The sequence below is a fragment of the Ostrinia furnacalis genome, unplaced genomic scaffold (genome assembly GCF_004193835.3).
Source record: "Ostrinia furnacalis isolate ACB-3 unplaced genomic scaffold, ASM419383v2 OfSCF1006, whole genome shotgun sequence".
Lineage (NCBI taxonomy): Eukaryota > Metazoa > Arthropoda > Insecta > Lepidoptera > Crambidae > Ostrinia > Ostrinia furnacalis.
This window is the reverse complement of record NW_021131245.1, coordinates 402,884-428,482: the sequence shown is the minus strand read 5'-3', so window position 1 is coordinate 428,482 and position 25,599 is coordinate 402,884. Positions and strand designations below refer to the sequence as shown.

Genomic DNA, 25,599 nt, shown 5'->3' with positions numbered 1-25,599 from the left:
GACAACACCAAAACTATTGTCCCACTATTGTACAGGTAATGATTTCACATCAAATGACTACAAAAGACAGGGCCTCAGACTTAACATATCATAATATACCTACTGCAGTGTTCAGTTTGGTTTTTCGACCTCAGCATTCACATTTTTGGTGTAAAATCGCTCTTATGACAACTACATAAGATCCTTATACTTACATGCCCTTCCCAGTCTCCCGTTTAGGCTGCCCGAGCGTGGGTGCAGAGGCAGGATCCTTGTCATTAGGCGGCGGCGCACTGAAGGCCACTTCGACGTTCCTCTCATTATTATTTCAAAAACGCTCTTGTTACAACTACATAAGATGCTTGTACTTACATGCCCTTCCCAGTCTCGCGTTTAGGCTGCCCGAGCGTGGGCGCAGACGCCGGATCTTTGTCCTTAGGCGGCGGCGCACTGAAGGCCACTTCGACGGTCCTCTCGCCCATCAGAGATCCGTTTGTCTCCGCTAGCGCTTTCGCAGCTGACGCCTCGTCTTCATACTCTATGTAGGCCAGGCCTTTCGGCTTGCCGTCTCTGAAAAGTTGTGCAGATATAGGTATTGCCATTTTAAACCTTATGCGTCTGAGGCAGAGAACATTAGACCACCTCTACTCTTCCTATAGATGTCGTAAGAAAAGATTATAAGAGAAATATGCGAAAATTAGGACTTCCCAAACCGTCTGGCCAAAGTGGGGAGTGTAGGCCAATTCCTACATTTTGCCTCTGGTAAATTAAAGAGGGTCGTCCTATTGCAGGGGAGACTAAATGCCATGATGATGAAGGTTAAAAAACAAACGCTAAAAAGTGTTTTAACCTCAATACGTTGTCACATAGTGTTCAACATCAAGAAGTAGTGCATTTCTCATCACTATAACAATATTATTTCCAACAAAACTTACTTGAAAGTGACAATCCGGACGTCCTTCAGCGCGCCGAACTGTTGAAACACGTCCGTCAGCGCTTTCTTAGTACAGTGCGTGTAGGGTAGATTCTTCACGAATAGCTTGTTCTTCTCAGGAGCCGTGGAGTATTTGAAGGAGGCCTTGCCCTTCTTGGAGGAATAGCGGGAGAGGAACATGGGCCTGCCCTCTAGAGGCGACCGGTCGTGTTTGAGAGCTTCATCAACGGATTCCTGTTGAATAATTTATAAGATAGTGTACGTTTTAACACTTACATGGTATTCATTAGGGGGCGTTTTCATTTGCAATAAATGCTAGCTTTTATAGAGGTATCGTATATATACATAGCAGTATTAGCAGTATTATGAATACACACGTACTTGACCTATAAGTAAGCCAAGACTTATTTTTTAAACAAGTTTCAGGTGGTCGGTTGAGCATTTTAGTGAGTGAAAGAGCGAATAAATGAAATGAGCAACTCAGTATTATGTCAGTCACTCTAAATGCAGGTACAATACGCAAATCAAAGACAACAGGATTAATGTTGTATTTTAGGTTTATGATTTCAAGTTTAAATAAAAACAAGTGTGTGAAATCTCCATTATGTGAAAAATAGGGTAGGTATCAACAAACTTTTAACGCCACAAAACGAAACTCATATAAGTAGTTAATAAGGTTCATAATCGCACATACCACTGTTTTGTACTGGCAGTAGCAGATGGAGCCGCCGAACGCCTTGACGCCAGTCTTGACTCGCAACGACACGATGTCGCCGTATTTTGACAATGTGTCCCGGAGCTTGTTTTCATCCACTCTGAAAAATACAACAAGATTTAACTACTTCTTGTTGTGGTAGGTGTTTCTATTTAAGTAGTTGACTGTCGGCTTGTAAATTGCAAGATCCAAATCTGAACCAACTTATTATATTGAGCCTTCGAAATGGGATAATGAATGACTATAGATTCTCGTAAGCTGAGCTCGTTCAAGATTATGATGTAAACTTCGCTAAATAAAATTGACGTGTTGGGAACCCAACAACGCGCGGCAGGAGACAGGCGGGCAGCGAACGATGACTAACGTACGTAACCAAGGAACCCACAGCGTCATCGGTAGCGCTCGGCCCGCGCACTCGCTTTGGGACACCACAGTCGACGCACGATTACCACGATCTCTTTGATTATTGTAGTTAGGAGGCGAGAATTACAGCACCTATATTAATACAGTCCGCTATTCTTATTTCTATTAATATTAGTTAGAACCGCTAATAACGGGTAAACTCAAGTATTCTTTCTATGAAAAAATCACACCTAAGCTACAAGGAATTCGTGCACTATAAAAATAATCTTATTGCCTAAAGCATAGAATACAAACTAACTTGAACTCGAGGTTGCTGACGAACAGCGTGCAGGCCTCGCGGCTGGCGGCGCGCGCGCTGCTGGACTCCTCAGTCTTCTGGCGTTTATTCTCAGTCTCTGTTGATAAATTTATTATTCATTTAGCATCTTTTGTACTGGTTATACTTTGCAACAAACGTTTGTGGTCTGATGTGATGTCGAAAGTACAGATGTCAGTAGATTAAGGATAAGTTGCACCACCTTATTTTAACCGTGACAATAACCGGTGTTTTTTGTATGAAGATTGACTGATTTTTGACCTTTGTCAAAGTTAAAGTATTATACTTTGGTGCAACTCAGCCTAAGCTTATAGTTGCAAAATAACTAGTGTAAATACAAGATAAACAATTTATAAGTAGTGCCGTCGTCCTTACACAAGAGATGTATCTCAATAGTTTCCCATGGATACAGTTTGTTATAAAAAAGGAAGTCTTCAACCTACAGACAATAGTTGCCATTGTGAAAATTTAATTACATTGGACGTATTTTTTTTTAACTACAGAGGAACTGGCTATCTTCTTAACACCTCTTAACTGCCGGAACACAGTACTATCTATTTAATATTTCACACTAATGGTTGACACAGACTAGAATGTAAAATGATCACATCACGGTAGATTATTTCCTAACTAAACCACGTACCTTCCTTTTTGTCCTCGTCGCCGTGCGGTCGTTTGACTCCGCTGCCCGAAGCCGTAGCTTCCATCTTTTTCCCACTCCCCACTTTCTTATCATCTTCCCTCTTTCTCTTCAAATCTCTCTCTGTGCCCCCAACACGATCGTCTGATTTCCTTTTGGCTTTGTTCTTTGGTTGTTCCTCTTCTTTCCCCTTCTTTTTCTTGTCGTACTTTGACTTTTTGTCCGGTTGTTTGCCTTTTTGCCTCTTGCCCATCATTTTTTCTTTCATCGCCTGGTAGGATTCGCGCCATTCGTGGATTTTTGACTGAAACAATAGTCACAATAATTCTTAGCATAGATAATAAAAATACATAGATCTGCTAAGAGTTTCACACCAAAAAAATCCCGTAGCACCAGAATAGCGGCTTTGTTTCCAAGTTTTATGTCTCGTAGTTGGCAGTCAGGCTGTGTATTATTATCGGATACGAAGTGTCTCGTAGCACACATTGCTCACACATGTTAATGTGAACGTTCTCGCGTTATATCATAGTTGTCTCACCGTACACTGGCTATTGCTGGAATTCATAGCATGGATCGTAGTACCTGCTACGAGTACTTACCTCGCACACGTCATAGCACTCGCCCGTAGTGTCCAAGCTTCCGTAGTCGCGCTCGTAGTCCATCCACAGCCTAGCGACAGCCGGCGGGTAGTCGGTGATGTAGCGTAGCGCGCGCCTTATAGATCCCGCCCGCCTCTTATTCTATTGCTACAGATCGTAGCAACCGCTACGAGTACTTACCTCGCATACGTCGTAGCACTCGCCCGTAGTGTCCAAGCTTCCGTAGTCGCGCTCGTAGTCCATCCACAGCCTAGCGACAGCCGGCGGGTAGTCCGTGATAAGCGTAGCGCGCGCCTTATAGATCCCGCCTCTTGTTCTATTGCTACAGATCGTAGCAACCGCTACGAATACTTACCTCGCACGTCTTGCGTCTCATAGCAATATAGTGCTTATTATTAGTTTATAAGCGCGCTCGTAGTCAGTCCACACTCTAGCTATGGTTCAATATACCTGCTTCGAGTACANTTCGCTTCTTTATCCGGGTCTTTGATACACAACGTCGGTGCCGCACGTCGCCAGACGATGCCGTGCTTAGGCAACCAACGCCGGATTGTCGAGCTGTGAAGCACAATATTGAGCGTTTCTCGCAGCACAATACTGAGCAATTCACTGCTCCAGCGCGAGCGCTGGTAGCCAAGTTCCTGAGGTCGGATCCCGACCATAAAGCGCAGTAATTTTCCGATAAACTCCGGTTCAAACCGTACTTTTCTGCCGGGTAAATCGGCTTGTAGACCATCAATACCATCGTCAAGATACCAATAAATCCAACGATTTATGCTCGACCGTGCTGCTTGTAATAGCGCCGCGATTTCGGTTTTTGGCTTCCCTTGTGCCAGCAGCAACATCGCATTTGCACGTCGTGCTAAGGCATTATTCGGGTTCCACTGCACAATTTTTTTCAGGCGGTACAGCGCCTGCGGCGTAAAAAATGGTAATTTGTTCATGCTCAATGCGGTTGCGTGAAGGTTTTGTTTGGCGACTGATCAGATCGCTCAAACCGCATTGAGTTCCCACCTGCAAGTGATCTACTAATTGGAACAGTTATTTAGNTCATAAATTGTAAACCGCTACGTTTGTACGGCGGAACCCTCGGTGTGCGAGCCCGACTCGCACTTGGCCGGTTTTTTTCAACTACTTCTAGTATGAACCTAAACTCGATGGATAGAGTTTAGGTTCATTCAAATGATATTCCCTGATAATACATTCAAAGATAAAACGATTTTTCAGTAACGAAGCCCGTCGAAAACCTTTCTGTCTGAGCACTAAGTCAAGTATTCTGTGGTCACTCAACCCATAAGGTTCTTTTGTTTGCTAAGGGAGGCTTTATAAAAGGCAGTGCTAACCGTAATATGTAAGCAATTTGTGTATGAGCTGAAATATTTGTACCCGCATACTCTCCTCTCTTTGATTGGCTCAAGCGCGTCTAGGGTTCGGTTTGTGTCCGACTCGGTGATGGCAAGGTGGTCTCAGATCCCAGTCTCCCTGGCCTAGACGTACATGGATCCGCATCCATCTACGTCTAGGCCGCATACATCTACGTCTCGGCCAGGGAGATTGGGTTCTGGAGAGCCTCCCCGAGCTCCAGACGTCATAATATTATTTATTTACACTACTGGCGACTATCGTGCCACCTGCAGCGAATAGGCAGACTAGGCAGGCCGCCTCGTTGTAGTTCCTCCCACGGGCAGTTACAATGATGTCCATGACCGGGAGGGACAGAGATCGCCGCGTAGGACCCAGTTGTATATCCACAAGATTTGGTGCCAGAACTGAGTAGACCCGGAACACCTAACTCGACGCCATACCATCGAAGATCTCCCGGCTTGAGAGGTAGTTGGTCAACAGATTCCTCAGATAAAGACTACCTCAGAGAAGTCCCGTTTCTGTCAAGTGCTCAACGATGCGAGATGCTATTATGCGTTCGAACAGTTTTCCTAGCTCGTCGTGCTGGAATTTAAACCTACCTAATTCTGATGCCAAGTACGATGCTGAGTTAGGACTTTTTCTGTGGATGCAGTACATAGACACTTACATGAACATAAAAACTCGATGGGCATTCTAGTAAATTAGATGGAAAATATGTTTTTCAGTCTGCGCTTCAAAAATAAATAAAGCTACATATTTATATGTTCGCCACTAATATTTCATATAAAAATTACATATTTATGTTGCACTGAAAATTACAAAACAATGGCATCTTTTGTGTCGGGCTTGGGTCATAAATGACCACTCTTCTTTGTACACTTTTTCAAAGTTATGAACGCACAGGCGCGCGGGGTGAGCCGCGGCGTGACCCCGTGGCCTCCGCCAACGGAAATTCTTGATTCTTTCCCAGGGGGCTTCGCGACCCACCGGTGAGCCTTTTGTTATATTGCTAAAACTACACGGTAGAAGTCGCTGATTTTTATTTTCTGCGCGAATTATGGCATTTTATAAACACTGGAATGAAAATTAGAAGTTGTCAAAAATGACCGATTACGTGATTTTGGCTTGGCCCGAATGGAAAAGTCGACTAGGCTCACCGGTGGGCCGTGTGGCGCGCAACGTGTTAATGCATACTTGTTTATTTATTTGAAGATAATTAAAGATTTCTTTGAAGCGTTTGGTACCTACTAAGACTTATTTGCGTTACGTAAAATTAATTAGGCAACTGGCCTTTTGATAACTATACAATATTACATAAACAATATAATAATGTATGTTCCTTGTTAGTATGTTTATCGTAAATTAATTAATAGTTTTAATGCATTTCTAATCAGTATTTTCCTTGCAAACAAGGATCAACTTTAGGGCCTACACTTAATAATACAAAAAAATATGTGGTATCTGTATCCTTCTTGTAAATGACAGATACAAGACTAATCAGTAAAAAATAAGATTTATTTTTACTGTTTAATTACTTAAGTTCTGGCAGAGGTTATCAGGAAGCAGTTCATCATTGAACTGCGTTTATTTTCCAAATTAGTGCTTATCAAAGTTTTTATTAGTCTGCAACCGACTTAAAAATTGTATTTCAATGAAGTAGGTAATATTATTTCTCATTACTTATGTTCGTGCACCTAAGTCCTACTATGATGTACTAAGTACGAGTTTATTATAAATGTGAAAGTTTGTGATTTTGTCTGTTGCACTTTCACGCAAAAACTACTGAACGGATAATGATGAAACTTTAGGTACAATATTATTGTTTTTACATCAGAATAACGTATAGGCTATAAATTATAACTATATTGACTTAATAATTGGCAAATTACAAACATAAGTGTCAAGTAAGTCAGTTTTTCTGTGACAAAATGAAATTCAAGCGGATAATAGTTACTATGATCGATTGATTTATTATTATAATGATCATTCGTAATTCGAGAATAAAAAGCATAATAGACAAACTGAACTGCTATAAACCAATCGAAGAACCAAAGACAATAATCTTGAAGGCATCCTGAATGAAAACTAAACGCGTTTAAAAATAACCGTGATTATTCTTTCATCGCCGGATATCCTAACGATATCTGCTTATTTTTAATTCCAATGCAGTTTGAGACATAAAAATCTTTCATAATCTTTACTTCTATACTAATGTTATAGAGGAAAGATTTTGACTGTTTGTTTGTATTGAATAAGCTCCGAAACTACGGGACCGATTTGAAAAATTCTTTCACTATTCGAATCCTAGAAGAACATAGGCTACAGAATTTTCGAAATTTGCCAAGTTGGCTAGTGTTATGTCTAACGATAAGGCCTTACTGAAAACTGATGTTTTGATTAGGAAAATTGCTTAACGATACAAAAGAAAATCTATTTTTACTGGCCAAATTACTAACAGTACCTAGTTATTATGATTTATTTACCTTACATTAGCAATTTGTTTACCTAAAATGCAGGATGTCTACCGCTTATCTGTATTGGCGCCAAAAATGACAGAGCGTTGCACATGACGTCAAAAGAGTGTGTCACTATTGACACCATAGATAACCAATCAAATTATAAGAAAAATAACTGCGTCATTTAGACCCGTATTAACAAACTACCCTATGAATCTTTTTCTTTGATAGTTTCATTTATTTAGTATTAACATGGAAAAATCATCACAGATCTTCTACGCTAATAAATTAAAAAGAGGATTTTTTTTAACTAAATTAGGCTCCGAAAGTACGATCCAGCCGTTTTGAAAAATTATTTCACCATTAGAACACTACATTATTTCTGATGAACATAGGCGGTACGAATTTCGCCGGGTTAGCTGGTATTTTATAAAATTACCTACACATGATGTGAACATTAATTTTTGTGATTGGTCTCCTCAATATTAAAATTAACCAATCACAGGTTTGAACCTATTATTAAGTTGGACTCAAGTTTTTTAATGATACGGGTTTCAACATTTTGAAGAACAAACGAACAAGAAATTGTCTATGATATTAGTAGATTACTGAAACTGAAAAATGTGTTAATACTACAATCATTATGAATACAATTAATATTTTAATTTGATTTAAAGTCTGACTCTACTATACTTGCATGAAAAGTCATTATAGGTTGTGCGTATGTCGCACTGAAAATTGCGTTTATTNTGGTTCCGATTTTTGCCATGTTGGAAACCATAAAGTTGAACGATGGTAGCGCCCCCCTGTCATTGAGTTTGGCGGGACAGTTCAGCCTGGGTCATCTATACCACTTTAGCGCTCACCAGCTGGCGCCACTGTCTTCGCTACTAGCAAGTGACAGGACCTTACTCTACAGTGGCGCCAACTGGTGAGCGCTAAAACGATAGCCCTCATTGAAAGAATAGTTCTTATAACGTGAATTAACAATTTTAAACTTTTTACAGCCCGTCGAAGAGTCCTCTTGGCGAAAACCAGAACATACTGAACATGCAAGGGCTTAACGAAACCGATGCGAGCATGTCACTGCTTCGCCCGGAACCTAAGGCGGCTAAGGTGTCTCCTGAAGACAAGGCTAAAAGGTATTTATTGCTACTATTTTTTTTTAATGACGTAAGTGGTTTTGTGAGCAATCAAGGGAAATGTAGTGATGAATACAGGGTGTTGATTTCAATACTCGCCATATTTAGGGAGTTGATTAAGTAGCTCGTACAATTGATTTCGCACGGAAAATATTCACAAAAAATTCCACTTTCGTTTGTGTTTTTTTTTGTGGATAATGCGTTTATGCAAGTCATAATAGATCACCTAAATAAATTATTATTATTCCTTTATTCATCTTACTTTCTTATTTTTAATTTTTTCTTTTTACAATGTAATTATTATCAAAAAATAAAAATACACTATAAAAACAAAAATCTTAAAAATAGTTAACCCGCTGGCAGCGGAGCAGGGCCCAGGCTACCGGTGGTCAGGGTCACAGGCTGAGGAACCTCCGGACAATGCGTGCCGTGCTGAGGATCACCGCCTTTTGAATCTGACCCTTGAGCCAACCATCTAGCGAGAGCTTCTTAAGATGTTATTATTATTATTTTTTTTTATNATGATCGTTTGAACTAAGCCTCTCCGGGCGCGCCATTCAACGCTTCGTTAACAACAAAACTGAAAATGGCTCTAGATTTGTAATTTTGATAAAGACAAGTTAGATTTCAAATAAAAACAAAAGATTTCGAAGTAAAATAAGCATTTTAGTTAAAATTAAAATTGTCTCTATCTGTAGCGGAGAATAATGTTGTGGCAGGCCTTTGTTCAAACGATCATAGCAAATATTGTGATAGGGATAGAGACATGCGATTTTTGGTTTTACAAAGATAATACGATAGAAAATAATACAAAGTAATAAAAACCACCTGTTATAGGGGCATTTTTTGGAGAAATTTATAAAATAACCAAAAAAACACGAATTTTTAAGCAGATTTTTTTCAAAAAGTATCATTTTTTATCATTTGTTGGCATTTTTTGTGTATTTTATGTATTTTTTTAGTATCGCCTGTTATTTAGCATTATTACTGTTTTTATTTTATCAGGATATACCGCTTAGTTTAAAAGTTATTACGTTTTCTTTCAGGGTTCGAGGATATATATCACGGGATATATATCAAGATATATATCTGATATATATCCGATATATATCAAGCCGGTTTTGATGATATATATCAGCTTTTAAAATTTGTTACTGTATTTGTACTTTTTGACAAAAGATTTTTATTTTTTTAGTTGATTTTGCCGTATTACAAAGATATTTTATGTTTTTGCTTTATTTGTCTGATTTTCAGTTTTAAAAACATTAAAAACATGTTTATGTAACACATATGCAATAGTATTCATGAATAATACAATAAAATAATACTATGGCTTTCATACAAAATTGATATATATCAAAGTTGATATATATCGGATATATATCATAAATATCCGATATTTTGATATTTATAATAAATATCGGATATTTTCGAACCCTGTTTTCTTTACAATAAGTAATTTGAAGAAAAAAAATTCTATAAAAAATTAAAAAAAAATCTCAAAAATTTTTTGACCTCTTTTTTGTCGATAAAAATAGGTCTAGTTTCATCTATTTTCATATGTACATTTTAACGTGACTCACACTGTATATCTTTTTGATGCACTCGTTAGCAACAACGTTAAAGCACACAAAAAAAATGTTTAATATTACTCCAAAACTAATTAAATTTCGGATTTTTTTTAATATCACGTGAGATTTGGGGGTGGGGGAGGGGGTCAGGCAAAATCTCACCAAATCTCACCAAGGGGGGCGGGGGGGTTGAAAAATAGCCAAAATTGTCTCACGTAATTTATGGACGCCCCCTAAGATGCCGCAGTGTTTAGTTTGGTGCTGTCAACAAAATCGCTTTTACATACGACTCTTGTACTTACATGCCCTTCCCAGTCTCCCGTTTAGGCTGCCCGAGCGTGGGTGCAGAGGCAGGATCCTTGTCTTTAGGCGGCGGCGCACTGAAGGCCACTTCGACGGTCCTCTCGCCCATCAGTGATCCGTTTGTCTCCGCTAGCGCTTTCGCAGCTGACGCCTCGTCTTCATACTCTATGTAGGCCAGGCCTTTTGGCTTGCCGTCTCTGAAAAGATGGTGCACATGTAGATAATGGCAATTCCCATCATATTTTGAACGTTATTGCATTTTAAGATCTAAAGCCCGGTCTGTGGGCACGTAGAATTTTGTCCAATGACCCCAAGCTACCCATCCTTATCGCTTGCGCGTAATTATGTTGCTGTCGCGCTCGCACACACACTGCGGGCGCCCGTCGCATAGTCGCGACAGCAATATAATTACGCGCGAGCGATAAGGATGTGTAGCTTGGGGTCATTGGACAAAATTCTACGTGCTCACAGACCAGACTATAAAAACAAGAATGTCTATGCCCGTTCACGACTAAAATCTGTTTTTTTAAACCTTAACGGAGAAGCTCTTGATCTTATTTTCACTCAAAAAACATAGGTACATTTGTTTTTTTAATTTGTTGTAAGCATACTCTGTTTAGAGCTTCATTTCCTAAACAATAAAACACTTGTGCTTTAGGTGCTTTAGTTCTATTGCTTTTATATGGATCTATGAAGTTAATATAAGCAGGTTTTAAGAAGCTATCGTAATCACATCTCAGTTTAAAGGCGAATAATAACCATAAAAACTACACATGAGTAGAATTTTTAAACGGTGCAATTTGGCACCACTGGCAATATCTCCAACAAAACTTACTTGAAAGTGACAATCCTGACGTCCTTCAGCGCGCCGAACTGTTGAAACACGTCAGTCAACGCTTTCTTAGTACAGTGCGTGTAGGGTAGATTCTTCACAAATAGCTTGTTCTTCTCAGGGGCCGTGGAGTACTTAAAGGAAGCCTTGCCCTTCTTGGAGGAATAGCGGGAGAGGAACATGGGCCTGCCCTCTAGAGGTGACCGGTCGTGTTTTAGGGCTTCATCAACGGACTCCTGTTGAATAGAAAGAAAGAAAGAATAACATTTATTTGGCACTGAAAAAAACCTACAAAAAACATCAACAATAAAAATAACAATAATAGAATAATTTACGAGATTATAATGCCAATGTATGCTTAATCTGGTTATGAATAGGGTATCAATTTGTGCTAATTATATTTGAAGAAGGCTTTGGATAAGGCAAAAGTCGTCGACGGATTCCTGTTCAGTTAAATAAATAGACTAACATGCTAATATATGCCTTATCTAGTGATTCATCGTGGACTAAGTGATTTGCGCTAGAAGGTCTTGCCCTATGCCCATGCTGGCATCTTTTCTATGCCTATACGAAGAAATAGACAGGCCTGGTTATACACTGGCCATCCATTCCAGTTACAAGTCGAAACACACTAGTCGATAAGGTTCATAATCGCACATACCACTGTTTTGTACTGGCAGTAGCAGATGGAGCCGCCGAACGCCTTGACGCCAGTCTTGACTCGTAGCGACACGATGTCGCCGTACTTTGACAATGTGTCCCGGAGTTTGTTTTCATCGACTCTGAAAAATACAAAGATATTTAGTATACAGCTATTTCAACTTAGAACTGTTCTAGATTTGTGAATGAATAAGAACAGATTTTCATATTTTGAATACCATCTTTAGGTGCGGACATGGAATAAGGTTGAATGAATTGCTGCATAATATTAGATTCTCCTAAGCGATGCCCAAGAGTATGATGACAACAATAATGTTCCTGAACAAGCCTTTAGAAATAATGCAAACATAATTACAACTTTCCTTAAACAAGACAATCTATTTTGAATTAACGAATGCTTGAACGAATTCGTGCAAAATAATAAACAACTTTATTGCATACAGCATAGAGTACAAACTAACTTGAACTCGAGGTTGCTGACGAACAGCGTGCATATCTAGCGGCTGAACCAAGCCTTAACTTTAACTAGCTCATGCAACAAAAAAACAACTTTATTCTCTACAGCATAAAGTACAAACTAACTTGAACTCGAGATTGCCAATGAAGAGATTGCGGCTTGCGGCTAAACCAAATCTCGTAAAAAACAACCTTATTGCCTATAACATTGTGTACAAACTAACTTGAACTCGAGGTTGCCGGCGAAGAGATTGCGGCATCTCGGCTTGCGGCTAAACCAAATCTCGTAAAAAAACAACCTTATTGCCTATAACATTGTGTACAAACTCACTTGAACTCGAGGTTGCCGGCGAAGAGATTGCGGCTTGCGGCTAAACCAAATCTCGTAAAAAACAACCTTATTGCCTATGACATCGTGTACAAACTCACTTGAACTCGAGGTTGCTGACGAACAGCGTGCAGGCCTCGCGGCTGGCGGCGCGCGCGCTGCTCGACTCTTCAGTCTTCTGGCGTTTGTTCTCAGTCTCTGTTAAAAAACATTATTTATTTAGTAACGTCTTATGTTGTGGTAATAGGTGCTATTTTGCAACAAACGTTTGTGGTCTGATGTTATGTCGAAAGTAGAGATGCCAGTGGATTAGACTGTAGGTACATTTTAGTTGCAAAATAATAGGTTGTTTATATTCGGTGTGCCATCGTTAATTCTCAAGAGATGTAACAATTTAATAAACTCTCAAACGTGTAGGGTCTTCAGGTTTTCTTATGTGTTTATTATTCAGTCCCATTAACACATCAAAAATCTTAGAAGTAGAGACAATAGTAAATATTTTTATTTACTATTTAAACTTTTTTCGGAAATTGAAATACCTACATTTGATGGATAATTATTATTTTACCATATACCTACATATTCAATGCTACAGCATCGCCTTATGGTGAAAGAGCATGCCGCTAGAATAGAATATAATTAAGCCACATCACGGTAGATTACATAATACATATCTATATATATAAAAGAAAGTCGTGTTAGTTACTTCACTTATAACTCAAGAACGGCTGAACCGATTTAGCTGAAAATTGTCAGGGAGGTAGTTTAGAGCCAGGAGAAGGACATAGGATACTTTTTATCCCGTTCGAAATTAAAGAAAAAGTCTGCTTATTTACTGCCATTAAGGCGGAACAAAGTTCGCCGGGTCAGCTAGTTTTATAATATAACAACAATACGTACCATCCTTTTTGTCCTCGTCGCCGTGCGGTCGTTTGACTCCACTGCCCGAAGCCGTAGCTTCCATCTTTTTCCCACTCTCCACTTTCTTATCATCTTCCCTCTTTCTCTTCAACTCTCTCTCTGTGCCCCCAACACGATCGTCTGATTTCCTTTTGGCTTTGTTCTTTGGTTGTTCCTCTTCTTTACCCTTCTTTTTCTTGTCGTATTTCGACTTTTTGTCCGGTTGTTTGCCTTTTTGCCTCTTGCCCATCATTTTTTCTTTCATCGCCTGGTAAGATTCGCGCCATTCGTGGATTTTTGACTGAAACAATAAAAAACACAATAATTCATAGCATAGATAATGAATACATAGATCTGCTAAGAGTTTCACACCAAAGAAATCCCGTAGCAATACAATAGCGGCTTTGTTTCCAAGTTTTATGTCTCGTAGTTGGCAGTCAGGCTGTGTATTATTATCGGATACGAAGTGTCTCGTAGCACACATAGCTCACACATGTTAATGTGTCCGTTCTCGCGTCATATCATAGTTGTCTCACCGTACACATGCTATTGCTGGAATTCATAGCATGGATCGTAGTACCTGCTACGAGTACTTACCTCGCATACGTCGTAGCACTCGCCCGTAGTGTCCAAGCTTCCGTAGTCGCGCTCGTAGTCCATCCACAGCCTAGCGACAGCCGGCGGGTAGTCCGTGATATAGCGTAACGCGCGCCTGTATAAATCCCGCCTCTTATTCTATTGCTACAGATCGTAGCAACCGCTACGAGTACTTACCTCGCATACGTCGTAGCACTCGCCCGTAGTGTCCAAGCTTCCGTAGTCGCGCTCGTAGTCCATCCACAGCCTAGCGACAGCCGGCGGGTAGTCTGTGATATAGCGTAGCGCGCGCCTTATAGATCCCGCCTCTTATTCTATTGCTACAGATCGTAGCAACCGCTACGAGTACTTACCTCGCACACGTCGTAGCACTCGCCCGTAGTGTCCAAGCTTCTGTAGTCGCGCTCGTAGTCCATCCACAGCCTAGCGACAGCCGGCGGGTAGTCCGTGATATAGCGTAACGCGCGCCTGTATAGGTCCCGCCTCTTGTTCTANCCTCTACTGGGTGATGTGCCGATAAGAGCGGCACAGCGGTGACATAGACGTGACAAATCGTACAAGTTTGAAGCACATCTGAAGTCTCGTTGACGTTTGACGTCACAAAAACTCGTGCTTCGTCACTCGCGTTCGCCCGTGATTTGTAATTATCTTCTTACTCCAACCCATTCAGATCACGCTAAAATGCGAACCGCCTATCTAGGGACAAACTGGAGATTAATTGCAATTTGTGGTGATTTAGGTTCTGGATGCAGTAGCGGCGTTACGAGAAAACCGCGGCGAAGACGGAGTGCTGAAGCTGTGGCCCAACTACGTCACGGGAGAAGATCTATTCGGCCTTACCGAGCCGGCCGTCGTCAGGGTGCTAGAAAGCTTGCCAGGTTAGTTGAATTATAAATTCCAAAACTACATTACCATCTTCATTCAAACTTAGCAATGTTTAACAAATGAAAAAAAAATTTAAATTGTATTTTACATATTTTAATATTTCTCTTTGAAAATTGTTTCGTTGCATTTGGCTTCATCAACTCATTTACTAACATTAGATTAACACGCGTACCTATATTAAATAAATTCGATAGTTAGTCAATATTCCAGAGTATCTTTATTTACATACTATTCAGTCTTGTTCCCATGTCATTTGACTACAAATCTCCCGTAAAACAAAACACCCGCGCTCGAACCGTTTCGCGTTCGCAGGCATTGAAACGCTGACGGACTACCGATTCAAGTTCGGTCGTTCCGCGCTCCTCGAAGGCGGTCTCTGCGTGAATCCATCGGGCTGCGCTCGAAGCGAGCCTCGCTGTAAAGGGGCGTGGCGCCGCGTGACGCGCTCTCTGGTGCCGGCCACGCCCACGCCCGCGCCGCCCTCGCCCTCCGACCACCCCGCCTGCCCCTACTCCAAGCAGTTCGTGCACACCAAGAGCAGCCAGTACAAGAAGATGAAGCTCGAGTGGCGGAACAACGTGTATCTGGCCAGGTACGGCAGTAGGCTGAGCTAGGACACGCGCTGTAGCTAAAATCCGGTCGACGAGCACATAGAGTTTCATCCAATGACCCCAAGCTACCTTTATTGCTTATTTTGATGAATAAATTATTATTATTATTATTTTTTATATATTTTTTTTATCTCAGCCAATAGGTAGCTGGTATTCCGGATAGCACGGGCCAAAGCCAAGTGCTATCTAGTTAAGATTTAATATAACTTAGGAAATAAATAAATGAATTTAGTTTGTTAACATATTGTGCTATCTCTGGTAGTATTTTGAAGTGAAACAATTCTTCTTTGTCCTTCTGAAGGTGGGCGGATTTGAACTATTTCATCTACCTGTAAAAACTTTCGAACTATTCGGCATGTGTTAAGTATGACAGCCTTTTGTAGCTGTATGTATGTATGTTTTGGAAGATTGAGGGTGTGCAGGGACTGATGTAACTGTTTAGGTATGACTCCGGTTGTAGACAGAACTATTGGGACTATAGTAACTTTCTGTAATTTCCATATACATTTTACTTCTTCTTTTAAGTCAATATATTTGCTTAACTTTTCACCTATCGTTGATTGTAGGTTGTGGGTGTTTGGTATTGCGATATCTATGAGGTGGGCTGTTCTGTTAAGCTTGTCAATAATTGTAATATCTGGTCTATTATAGTGCGTGGTCTTGTCAGTTAATATTGCTCTGTCAAAATATAATTTATGGGTGTCGTTTTCTATAATTGTTAAGGGGGTATATTTGTAATATGCTACTGGGGGTCCTTGCAAAAGTTTAAACATTACGGCTAATTTTTGGTGAATGATGTTGGCAACTTGGTCGTGTCTATGTTTGTAATCTGTTTGAGCTATGGATTTACAAGCACCTGTAATATGTTGGATTGTTTCAGAGGAACTATTGCACTTTCTACATAAATCGGTGGGTAAGTTGTGGGTTTTCATTATATATTTCTGATAGTTTCTGGTTTCTATTACTTGGTCTTGTATGGCTAAAATAAAACCCTCCGTCTCTGGGAACAGCTCGCCTCGACTTAACCATTCGTTCGACGCATCTTTGTCGACGTTTGTTTGGTTTAAGTCGTTGCGATGTCTGCCATGTAGCGACTTCTGGGCCCATTCAGCAATTTTAGTTTTATTGTCAGTAAGTTTTTCATTTTTCTGTAGATTTCTATCTTGTAAATTAAGGGGCGTTAAACGTTGATCATTCAATGTAATTACTGCATGTATCGGCGATGTTTCTGCTTTGGCATGGAAATAAGAACGGAGATTAGATATTTGCTTGTTGTGAAGATTTATTATATCAATAAGACCTCTTCCTCCCTCACTTCGAGGGAGAGTCAGCCTTTGAATGCAAGATCGGGGATGATGCTTCCTACTTTTTGTCATTGTAGTATTAATATTGCGTTGTAAACCTTTGAGTTCTGAATTAGTCCACTTTATGATACCAAAAGAGTAAGTGAGAATAGGGATAGCGAAAGTGTTAATAGCTTTGATGGTATGTTTTGCATATAATTGTGTTTTAAGTGTGATATTTAATCTGTGTTTGAATTTTTGTATGAGGGCTTCTTTGGTTTTCTTCTGGTGTATCTGTTTAGATTGATTATAACCGAGGTATTTATAAGTTTCATTTTCTTCTAGTGCTTCTATTTGCTCTCCGGTTTCAAGGCGGTATGTGTGTTTATAGTTTTGTCCTGCTTTTATAGAATTGATTTTACACTTGTCGATACCAAACTCCATGCATATATCTTTTGTGTAATTTTCTGTGACTTCAGCCAGATGACGTAGATCATCCTCATTCGATGCATAGAGTTTGATATCGTCCATGTAAAACAAGTGGTTTAATTTAGTATCCGTTAATTCGTAAGTATTCTCTATATTATTGTTGTTGTGGTAATAAAAATTATATCCTGTATCTATACTGTTAAGATGATTTGAGAGGGGGTTGAGGGCAAGGCAGAACCAAAGAGGGCTCAATGCGTCTCCCTGAAATATGCCTCTTTGGATTTTTATAGGTTGGGTTTCTATTGTGTTATCTGCAGTGTTAAGTTTTAGTTTGGTGCTCCAGTTCTTCATCGATGTTTCAAGAAAGCTTATTATCTGAGGGTGTAATTTATAGATTTCAAGTACTTTAAGTAACCATGAGTGGGGTACTGAATCATATGCTTTTTTATAGTCGATGTACATAGTAAATAAGTCTTTTTTCCTTCTTTGAACTTGCTGTAATACCACCGAATCTATTATCAACTGTTCCTTGCATCCTTGGCTGAGTTTACGGCATCCTTTCTGTTGTTCTGTTAGAATTTGGAATGTATCTATATGTTTGTAAATCATTTGCGTAAGGCAGGCTGTTATTATTTTGTATATTGTTTGCAGGCAGGTAATGGGTCGATACTTGGCTGGATTGGAAAGATCATTTGGGTCCTTAGGTAGCATATATGTAATTCCTGTAGTTATGTATTCGGGCATAGTTTGCGGGTTTTGTATGAACCTGTTTATGTAATTGTGGAGGAAGGGGTGTAGATATATATATTTCTTTATCCAATAATTATGAATTTGATCTGTCCCAGTCGCTTTCCAATTATGTAATTTTCTCAAAACGTTTTGGAATACTTCTATTGATACCATTTCAAAATCCATTGGCTCTATTTGTTGGGTTCTATTCTTCTCACTATCAATCCAGGGGGCTTCGTAATTGTGTGTAACTGGGTTTTCCCATATTCTTGACCAATAGCTTTCTAGTTCTTCTGCCTGTGGTTTATCTGCATGGTTGGTGTTGGTTGTGAGATTGGATGATTCTGATTGGATCGTTCTATAAAACTGCTTTTCATTGTATTTGAACTGAGAGTTTTGAGATTTGCGGAGTGTGCACGTTTTATATCTTTTTAATCTACTATTAGCAATTGCCAATTTTTGTTTTAATGTGTCTAAAAAGTGAGATAAGTGTGTGTTAGGTGACTCGTGTATTGTATGTATTTTATTATTCTTAACTATTTCATCTATGAATCTATTCAGTTTGTCACTTCTATTACCTTGTATATAATGAGTCAGTCTACCTATTTTTACTCGCAGCTTCTCTATTTTCCTTTCTAGCCTAACCTGCCACCTTGGCTTATTATAACCCTTTCTCCGTTGTTGTTCTTCTTGTTGTAGTTCCAACTTAGCTCCGTTATTCTTCGCTGCAGTCCACGCAGCACAATATAAAGCAGTCTGTAAGCTTGTGATATTATTTATTTATTATTATTATAAATACCTAATACCTACGTTTTTTGTAGTAACACTGTTGCATTATCAGTGCGATACTGTTTTTAAGCCTTAATGACCGACTTCTGGATCAATCTAACGTACTACGTTTATTTCATAGAAAACTTCCCGTGGAGCCCGTGTACAAAGAGCCAACAGTGAGGAAGAAAGCTGAAAAACGCGCCCTGCCCGGGTGGAGCTGTGATGAATGTAAAACGGTATGTATTGTGGCACAATCGATATACAGTGTGAGTCACGTTAAAGTGTACATATGAAAATAAATGAAACTAGACCTATTTTTATCGAAAAAAAAGAGGTCAAAAAGTTTTTGAGATTTTTTTAATTTTTTTATAGAATTTTTTTTCTTCCAATTACTTATTGTAAAGAAAACGTAATAACTTTTAAACTAAGCGTTATATCCTGATAAAATAAAAACAGTAATAATGCTAAATAACAGGCAATACTAAAAAAATACATAAAATACACAAAAAATGCCAACAAATAATAAAAAATGTCAGTTTTTGAAAAAAAATTGCTTTTAAATTCGTGTTTGTTTGGTTATTTGATAAATTTCTCCAAAAAATGCCCCTATAACACGTAGTTTTTATTACTTTGTATTATTCTCTATCGTATTACCTTTGTATAACCAAAAATCGCATGTCTCTATCCCTATCACAACGTTTGCAATGATCGTTTGAACTAAGCCTCTCCGGGCGCGCCATTCAACGCTTCNCGGTAACACTATATCATTTATATATTTTACTGTAATAGCTAACTTTTTAGATGGTCTTTGTTTAGGTATTTTTTGTCTGTGTGTAGGTTCTGTATTAATAAAAAATTCGTATGCCTGTGAAAAAGTCCTATCTATTTTTAAATTAACCTGATTAACTTCTTCGTTGCCTGCGTTAGATCCTAAATCTTCCTGTGTATTTGTTGTGTCATTATTAATTATTGTTATTTCTTCTATAGTTGAATATTCTACATTAGTTGTTGAAGTAGATCCTGGTAACGAAGTGTACCCAGTCGTTATGCCTGATTCATCTATTTGTGAGTCTGTTGGTAGGGGGAATGAAGTCTGTGTCTGTGTACTAAATTGTGAATTAGCATTGTTATTATTGTTGTTATTTATAAGAATCCTATTATCCTGTCCATCAAATTCTACTTCCTTTCTTATTTGTTCTAACCGGGCCTCACTAATCATTTTATTTTTTATTATAGCTCGTCGTTGGTCTGCTATTCTCTGTTCCGTCACATTTCCTAACTCGGGGTGCAACTCTGTAACAATCCTATGCAAACTTTGCCTGTACGTTGTTTTGTCCCTTTCTCCTTGGGTAATTTTAAGGTAAGTTCGTATAATAGATTCATTTACGTCATTAGACCATCTCTTTCGCTGTCCTATTTCATTACCCTGACTATTAGATGTAATTGTACTACCGTTATCGCGTAAATATTCTTCGGCTTCGGTCCTAATGTTATTGATTTCGTCTTCATTAAGCAGCTTGTTGCGAATTATTGCCCTACGCTGGTCTCCTAACCGCTGCCTAGTAACTCCCATTTCTGGGAAGGTTGCTATGAATTCGTCGTGTATTGGTTGCAGATATCTGCGAGTGTCAGTTTCTAGTTTGGTGTTGATAAAGTAAGACCGCAAGATAAATTTATTCATATCATTTGTCCATCTCTTGCGTGTCTTTTGTCCAGCCTTAGCGGGTGCAGATTGTTTAGCATTAATAGCCAACTGCACAACATCTTCGGCGGAAGAAAAACTTGTTGAGTCACTAGCTGGGATGCTAGCCTTGTCATTAAAGGAAGATGATGATGACTCGCTGTCTTCGGCTGTAGTATATTCTTCGACGGGAGTCCGCCTGTTCAACTCCTCATCGCCGATGGTCCGCATGCTGCCACATCCAGCACCGGCCCCAGATGTGCCCCGGCGACCCCCGGGCAGCGACCGCAAACGATATCCACATTTATTACGCTCCATATAAAAATTGATGGGTTTGCCATAGCCCTGTTGGTCACTCGCATAGTTATTTCATTGCGAGCGTCCGCCCCCTACGTGGTTCAGATGGTCGAACTCGGACGAAAGGTTGGACTTTTATTATTATTATCTAGAATTAGTTTATTATAGTCTGTTTAAAATTAACTAAAGTAGGCAGGTAGTTTGTTTTATTGACTACGATAGTTGCTTTCATATTTATTGTCTTAAAATTTTGATACACAGACATTGGCTAAAATGTCGCCCTATGCTCCATTTTACTTGAAACTACTGTTGAACAAGATCAACAATAAGTTTTTTTTTAATTGTAGTTTACAGTACGTAAGTGAAAAATGAAATACAGGGTGCGGTTTTGTAAAACAACGCCCATCAAAAAAAAAATTAAATTTTCATGGAAAAATTCATGAAATCAGGAAAATTGTATTATTATGCGGGCGAGCTATACAGTTCCCCCGTTCTCCCAGGGCGGTGGCCGCATGTGCTCGGTGGTGTAGCGGGGTACGCGGGGGTGGTGCGGGCGGTAACGGGCGGACGTTTGAACAAGGTTTTTTACTATTAAAGTAATAGTTAAAATTGTATTTACCCCTGTTTGCGTTGTTTTACAAAACCACACTCTGTATTAGAAATAATAGCATTCCTATATTATCGCTCTATTATTTACCTGTTTCAAAGAAAAAATGAGAATACACATCACACTACAGCGTCTTTGCACCATACGTTTTATTAGGCGTTCGGTATTGCTCTATGATACCATTTGTTATCGAAACCGGTACGATAACAACCACAGCTGTTTTAAAATACATTTTATCAAATTATCATTCGGTAAAGAAATTGAATCTGCATTAACTTTTGCGGATGGCACCATTCACGCACTATTAAAAACATGCGCTCTAAATTCCTACATTATGTAACCAACACTGCTAAAGAAAATATGTATGTAGAATTCGTAAAACTAATCCACGTGTAAAATTATCACTTCTCGTTTGAACACGTCATATCGATGCAATGACCCGCACGCACTGTCAAACTCCTTTGACCCCACACTTGACGTTTGAACACCAGTTAATTTGATTCCTTGATTAACGAGTTCCTGTTCTATTGAACTTCAGTTCTATTGACCCACTCTTTATATCTAGATTGACAAATATTTTTAGTTTAATCTTTAGTTAATTCAATGACGTGACATTGTTCATACAATGGCCTTTGCGTCGATAAATTACTTAAAAGTACTCGCATGTTTCACCAAACAAAAACAACAATTTATTTTGATAATTATTGTTTAATTTAATCGGTTCATTGGAAGTTAACAATAACAATTTATTAATACCTAGAGTAGCTTTCCAATAAAAAATAATATCACTCATACTACTCGTATGAACATAATATTGTTTAACATCTAAACAAAAGCTCTGGAAATGTTGAAAATAAAAATATACATTATAAAAATTATTCCCACATTCTCCCAGCAAAATTCTATCGTCTACTTCAAACATTACTTCAGGAGCTAAATTCACTGGATAAACTCAACTCAACACACTTTTCGGTCATTCTCCGGATCTGGATTATTTTGTTGATTACCCCGACCTTTTTTGTTTTTGAATTTAGCGTAAGTTTAGGTNGCGATCAACGCCTCCCAGTACTTTGACATTGATTTGTTCTCGCCATACTCTGAAAAGTTGGGTACCCATTAAAATATATCAGATAAAAAGACGTTTCAAATTATACAAAAATTAAGAGTAAAAGCATAAAAAGCAAAGTAGAGTACACTTACGGAATATCTCTTCAAAGATATCTTTGCCTTGTTTATGGTCATTAATCCGGTTGTATTCGAGTCGCGCCCAGAAAAGCGGAATCTCGCAATCATTTGCCTCATCTGCCCACGTCTGAAACAACAAAGTAATATGTTTAACCGACCGATATTAACAGTCCATTTATACTCGTATGTTTCTCCGTAGAATCCGCCTCCTAACGTCCTCCGCCTCCGCCTATAAACCTTCTTTTTTTATTCATTTTAAGATGGATTTTTGGATTGATGAATGGATTTTTTTCCATTATGTTGGATTTGGATGGCTTTTTTTTCGTTGCCGGATTAGTTTTTTTAACTTTCCATAGTCAATGTGAAAACAGTTATTTTATTTGTTTACCTCGGCCAGCGAATCCCAAGCCAGGCGAAAGTTCTGGCGCAGCGTCTCGACTTGCTCGGGGTTCTCGAAATGCGTGCGCCGGCGTACGAATTCCAAATAACCATACCACAGCGCCTCCGCGTCTTTGTACGTCGACATGCCTTTGGCGATCGCCGTCTCGAATAGTGCCTTTATCTGAGGATGAAAAAGTACTAGTTAATCAATAGTTTCTTGCGCTGCTTCTTTTGACCCATTTTTGTAATGCAGCAGTGTTAGGGTCGAATCTTGAGCGACCAGAAGATGTGACGTCGCGGGCATCTAGCACGTGACAGTAAACATAATGCACCTTACGTGCACGGCACAAGGTCGTAATGGGCTCACCTCCGCGGCGGGGACGGACTCTTGCTCCGCGTAACGCATCTTGAGCGACCAGAAGGTGTGTCGTCGCGCGCATGCGTCGAGTACGCGGCAGTAGAAGACATATAATGCACCTTACGTGCACAGCACAAGGACTTAATTAGCTCACCTCCGCGGCGGGGACGGACTCTTGCTCCGCGTAGCGTATCTTGAGCGACCAGAAGGTGTGACGTCGCGGGCATCTAGCACGTGATAGTAAACATAATGCACCTTACGTGCACGGCACAAGGTCGTAATGGGCTCACCTCCGCGGCGGGGACGGACTCCTGCTCTGCGTAGCGTATCTTGAGAGTCCAGAAGGTATGACGTTGCGGGCAGTGACGCGCGTAGGCGTCGAGCACGCGGCAGTAGACATATTATAATGCACCTTACGTGCACAGCACAAGGACTTAATTAGCTCACCTCCATGGCGGGGACGGACTCTTGCTCCGCGTAGCGAATCTTGAGCGACCAGAAGGTGTGACGTCGCGGGCAGCGGCGCGAGCATGCGTCGAGCACGCGACAGTAGACATAATGTACCTTACGAGCACGGCACAAGGACTTAATGAGGGCTATCGTTTTAGCGCTCACCAGTTAGCGCCACTGTAGAGTAAGGTCCTGTCACTTGCCAGTAGCGAAGACAGTGGCACCAACTGGTGAGCGCTAAAGTGGTAGGAGGACTATCGCATTTGCACTCATCAAGATGGCGCCACTGTAGAGTAAGGTCCTGTCAATCGCCAGGGGTGCCAACTGTTAAGTATAAAAACGATAGCCCTCATTAGCTCACCTCCGCGGCGGGGACGGACTCTTGCTCCGCGTAGGGCATCTAGAGCGTGCAGAAGGCGTGACGTCGCGGGCAGCGGCGCGAGCACGCGTCGAGCACGCGGCAATAGGTATAATGCACCTTACGAGCACGGCACAAGGTCGCAATCGTCTCACCTCCGCGGCGGAGACGGACTCTTGCTCCGCGTAGCGTATCTTGAGCGACCAGAAGGTGTGACGTCGCGGGCAGCGGCGCGAGCATGCGTCGAGAATGCGACAGTATGAGGCGCGGGAAGCGCATGCTCGCACGTGACGCACGTAGGCTTTGAGTAGCGAGTGCACGCCTGAGACCGTGATGCACTCGGTTGTAGCGCGGTCGTATAGCACCTGAAAGTGTTTGAAACTTTAAAGGAAGAAAGAAAGAAAATAGATTTGTTTGGCATAAAAAAAAAACGATAAAGTTGCCAAAAAGCCGTTGACAGTGTAACTGCTAAGACACTGATTTTCAGTGGGTGGCGGTTTAAAACTTTGGAAGATCAGTCAAGGCTGTTCTGGTGACTCGCGCAATGGACTGTAACGTCATTGGCGATAGCGAGTTAAAATCCCGCCGCGCCGTGTGCAAATTCTTTATGTACAGGACACGAGCAGTTGTATTTGGTATCGTATTATAAACAGTATACAATATTTTTTTTAACATGAACTGATGATAAAAATGTAACCATTTGGAATTTTAAAATTAATATAAACATTTTACCTTCAATATTCCATCAATATCGCAATCACCATACTTCTTATCGTGCGCCAACTCTTCAACCAGTCCTATGTACTCCACATAAATCTTGAACTTCTCGTCTAGGTTCCTAAAAATAAACAATACATAATGTACATTTGCTCAATAGGGTCAAACTAATATACTAAAACTTTCACATGCTTACTCATCCTACAGAGTTACTGATACTTACTCCACTGTCAGTAACTTGTCTTCGTATGGCGTTATTTTCTGTAAGAAATCTTGGGCCGCTTCATGTTGCGTTTTAACCTGAAAACACGAGTCGTATTACATTTATATAAAGTCAAGATTTACTATGGAAACATGGTTAATGAGGCTATCGTTTTAAACCTCACCAGTAGGCGCCACTGTAGAGTAAGGTTGCTACGTAAGTATAGTATAGTAAGGTCGTAAGTATGCTACTGAAACTATGGCATTTGCACTTACCAAGATTGCGTCACTGTACTGTAAGGCCTGCTATACACGGACAGCTTGAAGCATAATACTATAATAAATAAGAATACGATAATGATGACGTACCTTATCAACGTATTCCTGGCTGTGCAGCGCCAAGGCGAGCTCCTGAGTCTGCTGCCACGCCTCTTCGGCTCTCAATAGTGGCCGCGAGACTGTCTCTTCGAGGCACCACAACACTCGCCCTTGCTGCATCT

At 40.1% G+C, this 25,599-nt stretch overlaps 1 protein-coding gene across 1 annotated transcript in view; it reads right to left on the bottom strand.

Annotated features, from left to right (window-relative positions):
• The window catches only part of Rnp4F (RNA-binding protein 4F), a 40,035-nt gene that overhangs the window by 458 nt on the left and 13,978 nt on the right, over positions 1-25,599 (bottom strand). Inside the window, exons 9-26 of the mRNA XM_028301884.1 lie at positions 23,023-23,196; positions 22,650-22,761; positions 22,498-22,546; positions 15,789-15,793; positions 14,334-14,427; positions 14,157-14,292; positions 13,560-13,860; positions 12,761-12,857; positions 11,877-11,997; positions 11,219-11,451; positions 10,383-10,580; positions 4,010-4,104; positions 3,727-3,896; positions 2,951-3,251; positions 2,290-2,386; positions 1,608-1,728; positions 915-1,147; positions 352-549 (exon numbers count right to left, since the gene is read on the bottom strand). Coding sequence (XP_028157685.1) covers positions 352-549; positions 915-1,147; positions 1,608-1,728; positions 2,290-2,386; positions 2,951-3,251; positions 3,727-3,896; positions 4,010-4,104; positions 10,383-10,580; positions 11,219-11,451; positions 11,877-11,997; positions 12,761-12,857; positions 13,560-13,860; positions 14,157-14,292; positions 14,334-14,427; positions 15,789-15,793; positions 22,498-22,546; positions 22,650-22,761; positions 23,023-23,196 — 2,735 coding nt within the window. The remainder of the gene's footprint in view (positions 1-351; positions 550-914; positions 1,148-1,607; positions 1,729-2,289; positions 2,387-2,950; positions 3,252-3,726; positions 3,897-4,009; positions 4,105-10,382; positions 10,581-11,218; positions 11,452-11,876; positions 11,998-12,760; positions 12,858-13,559; positions 13,861-14,156; positions 14,293-14,333; positions 14,428-15,788; positions 15,794-22,497; positions 22,547-22,649; positions 22,762-23,022; positions 23,197-25,599) is intronic.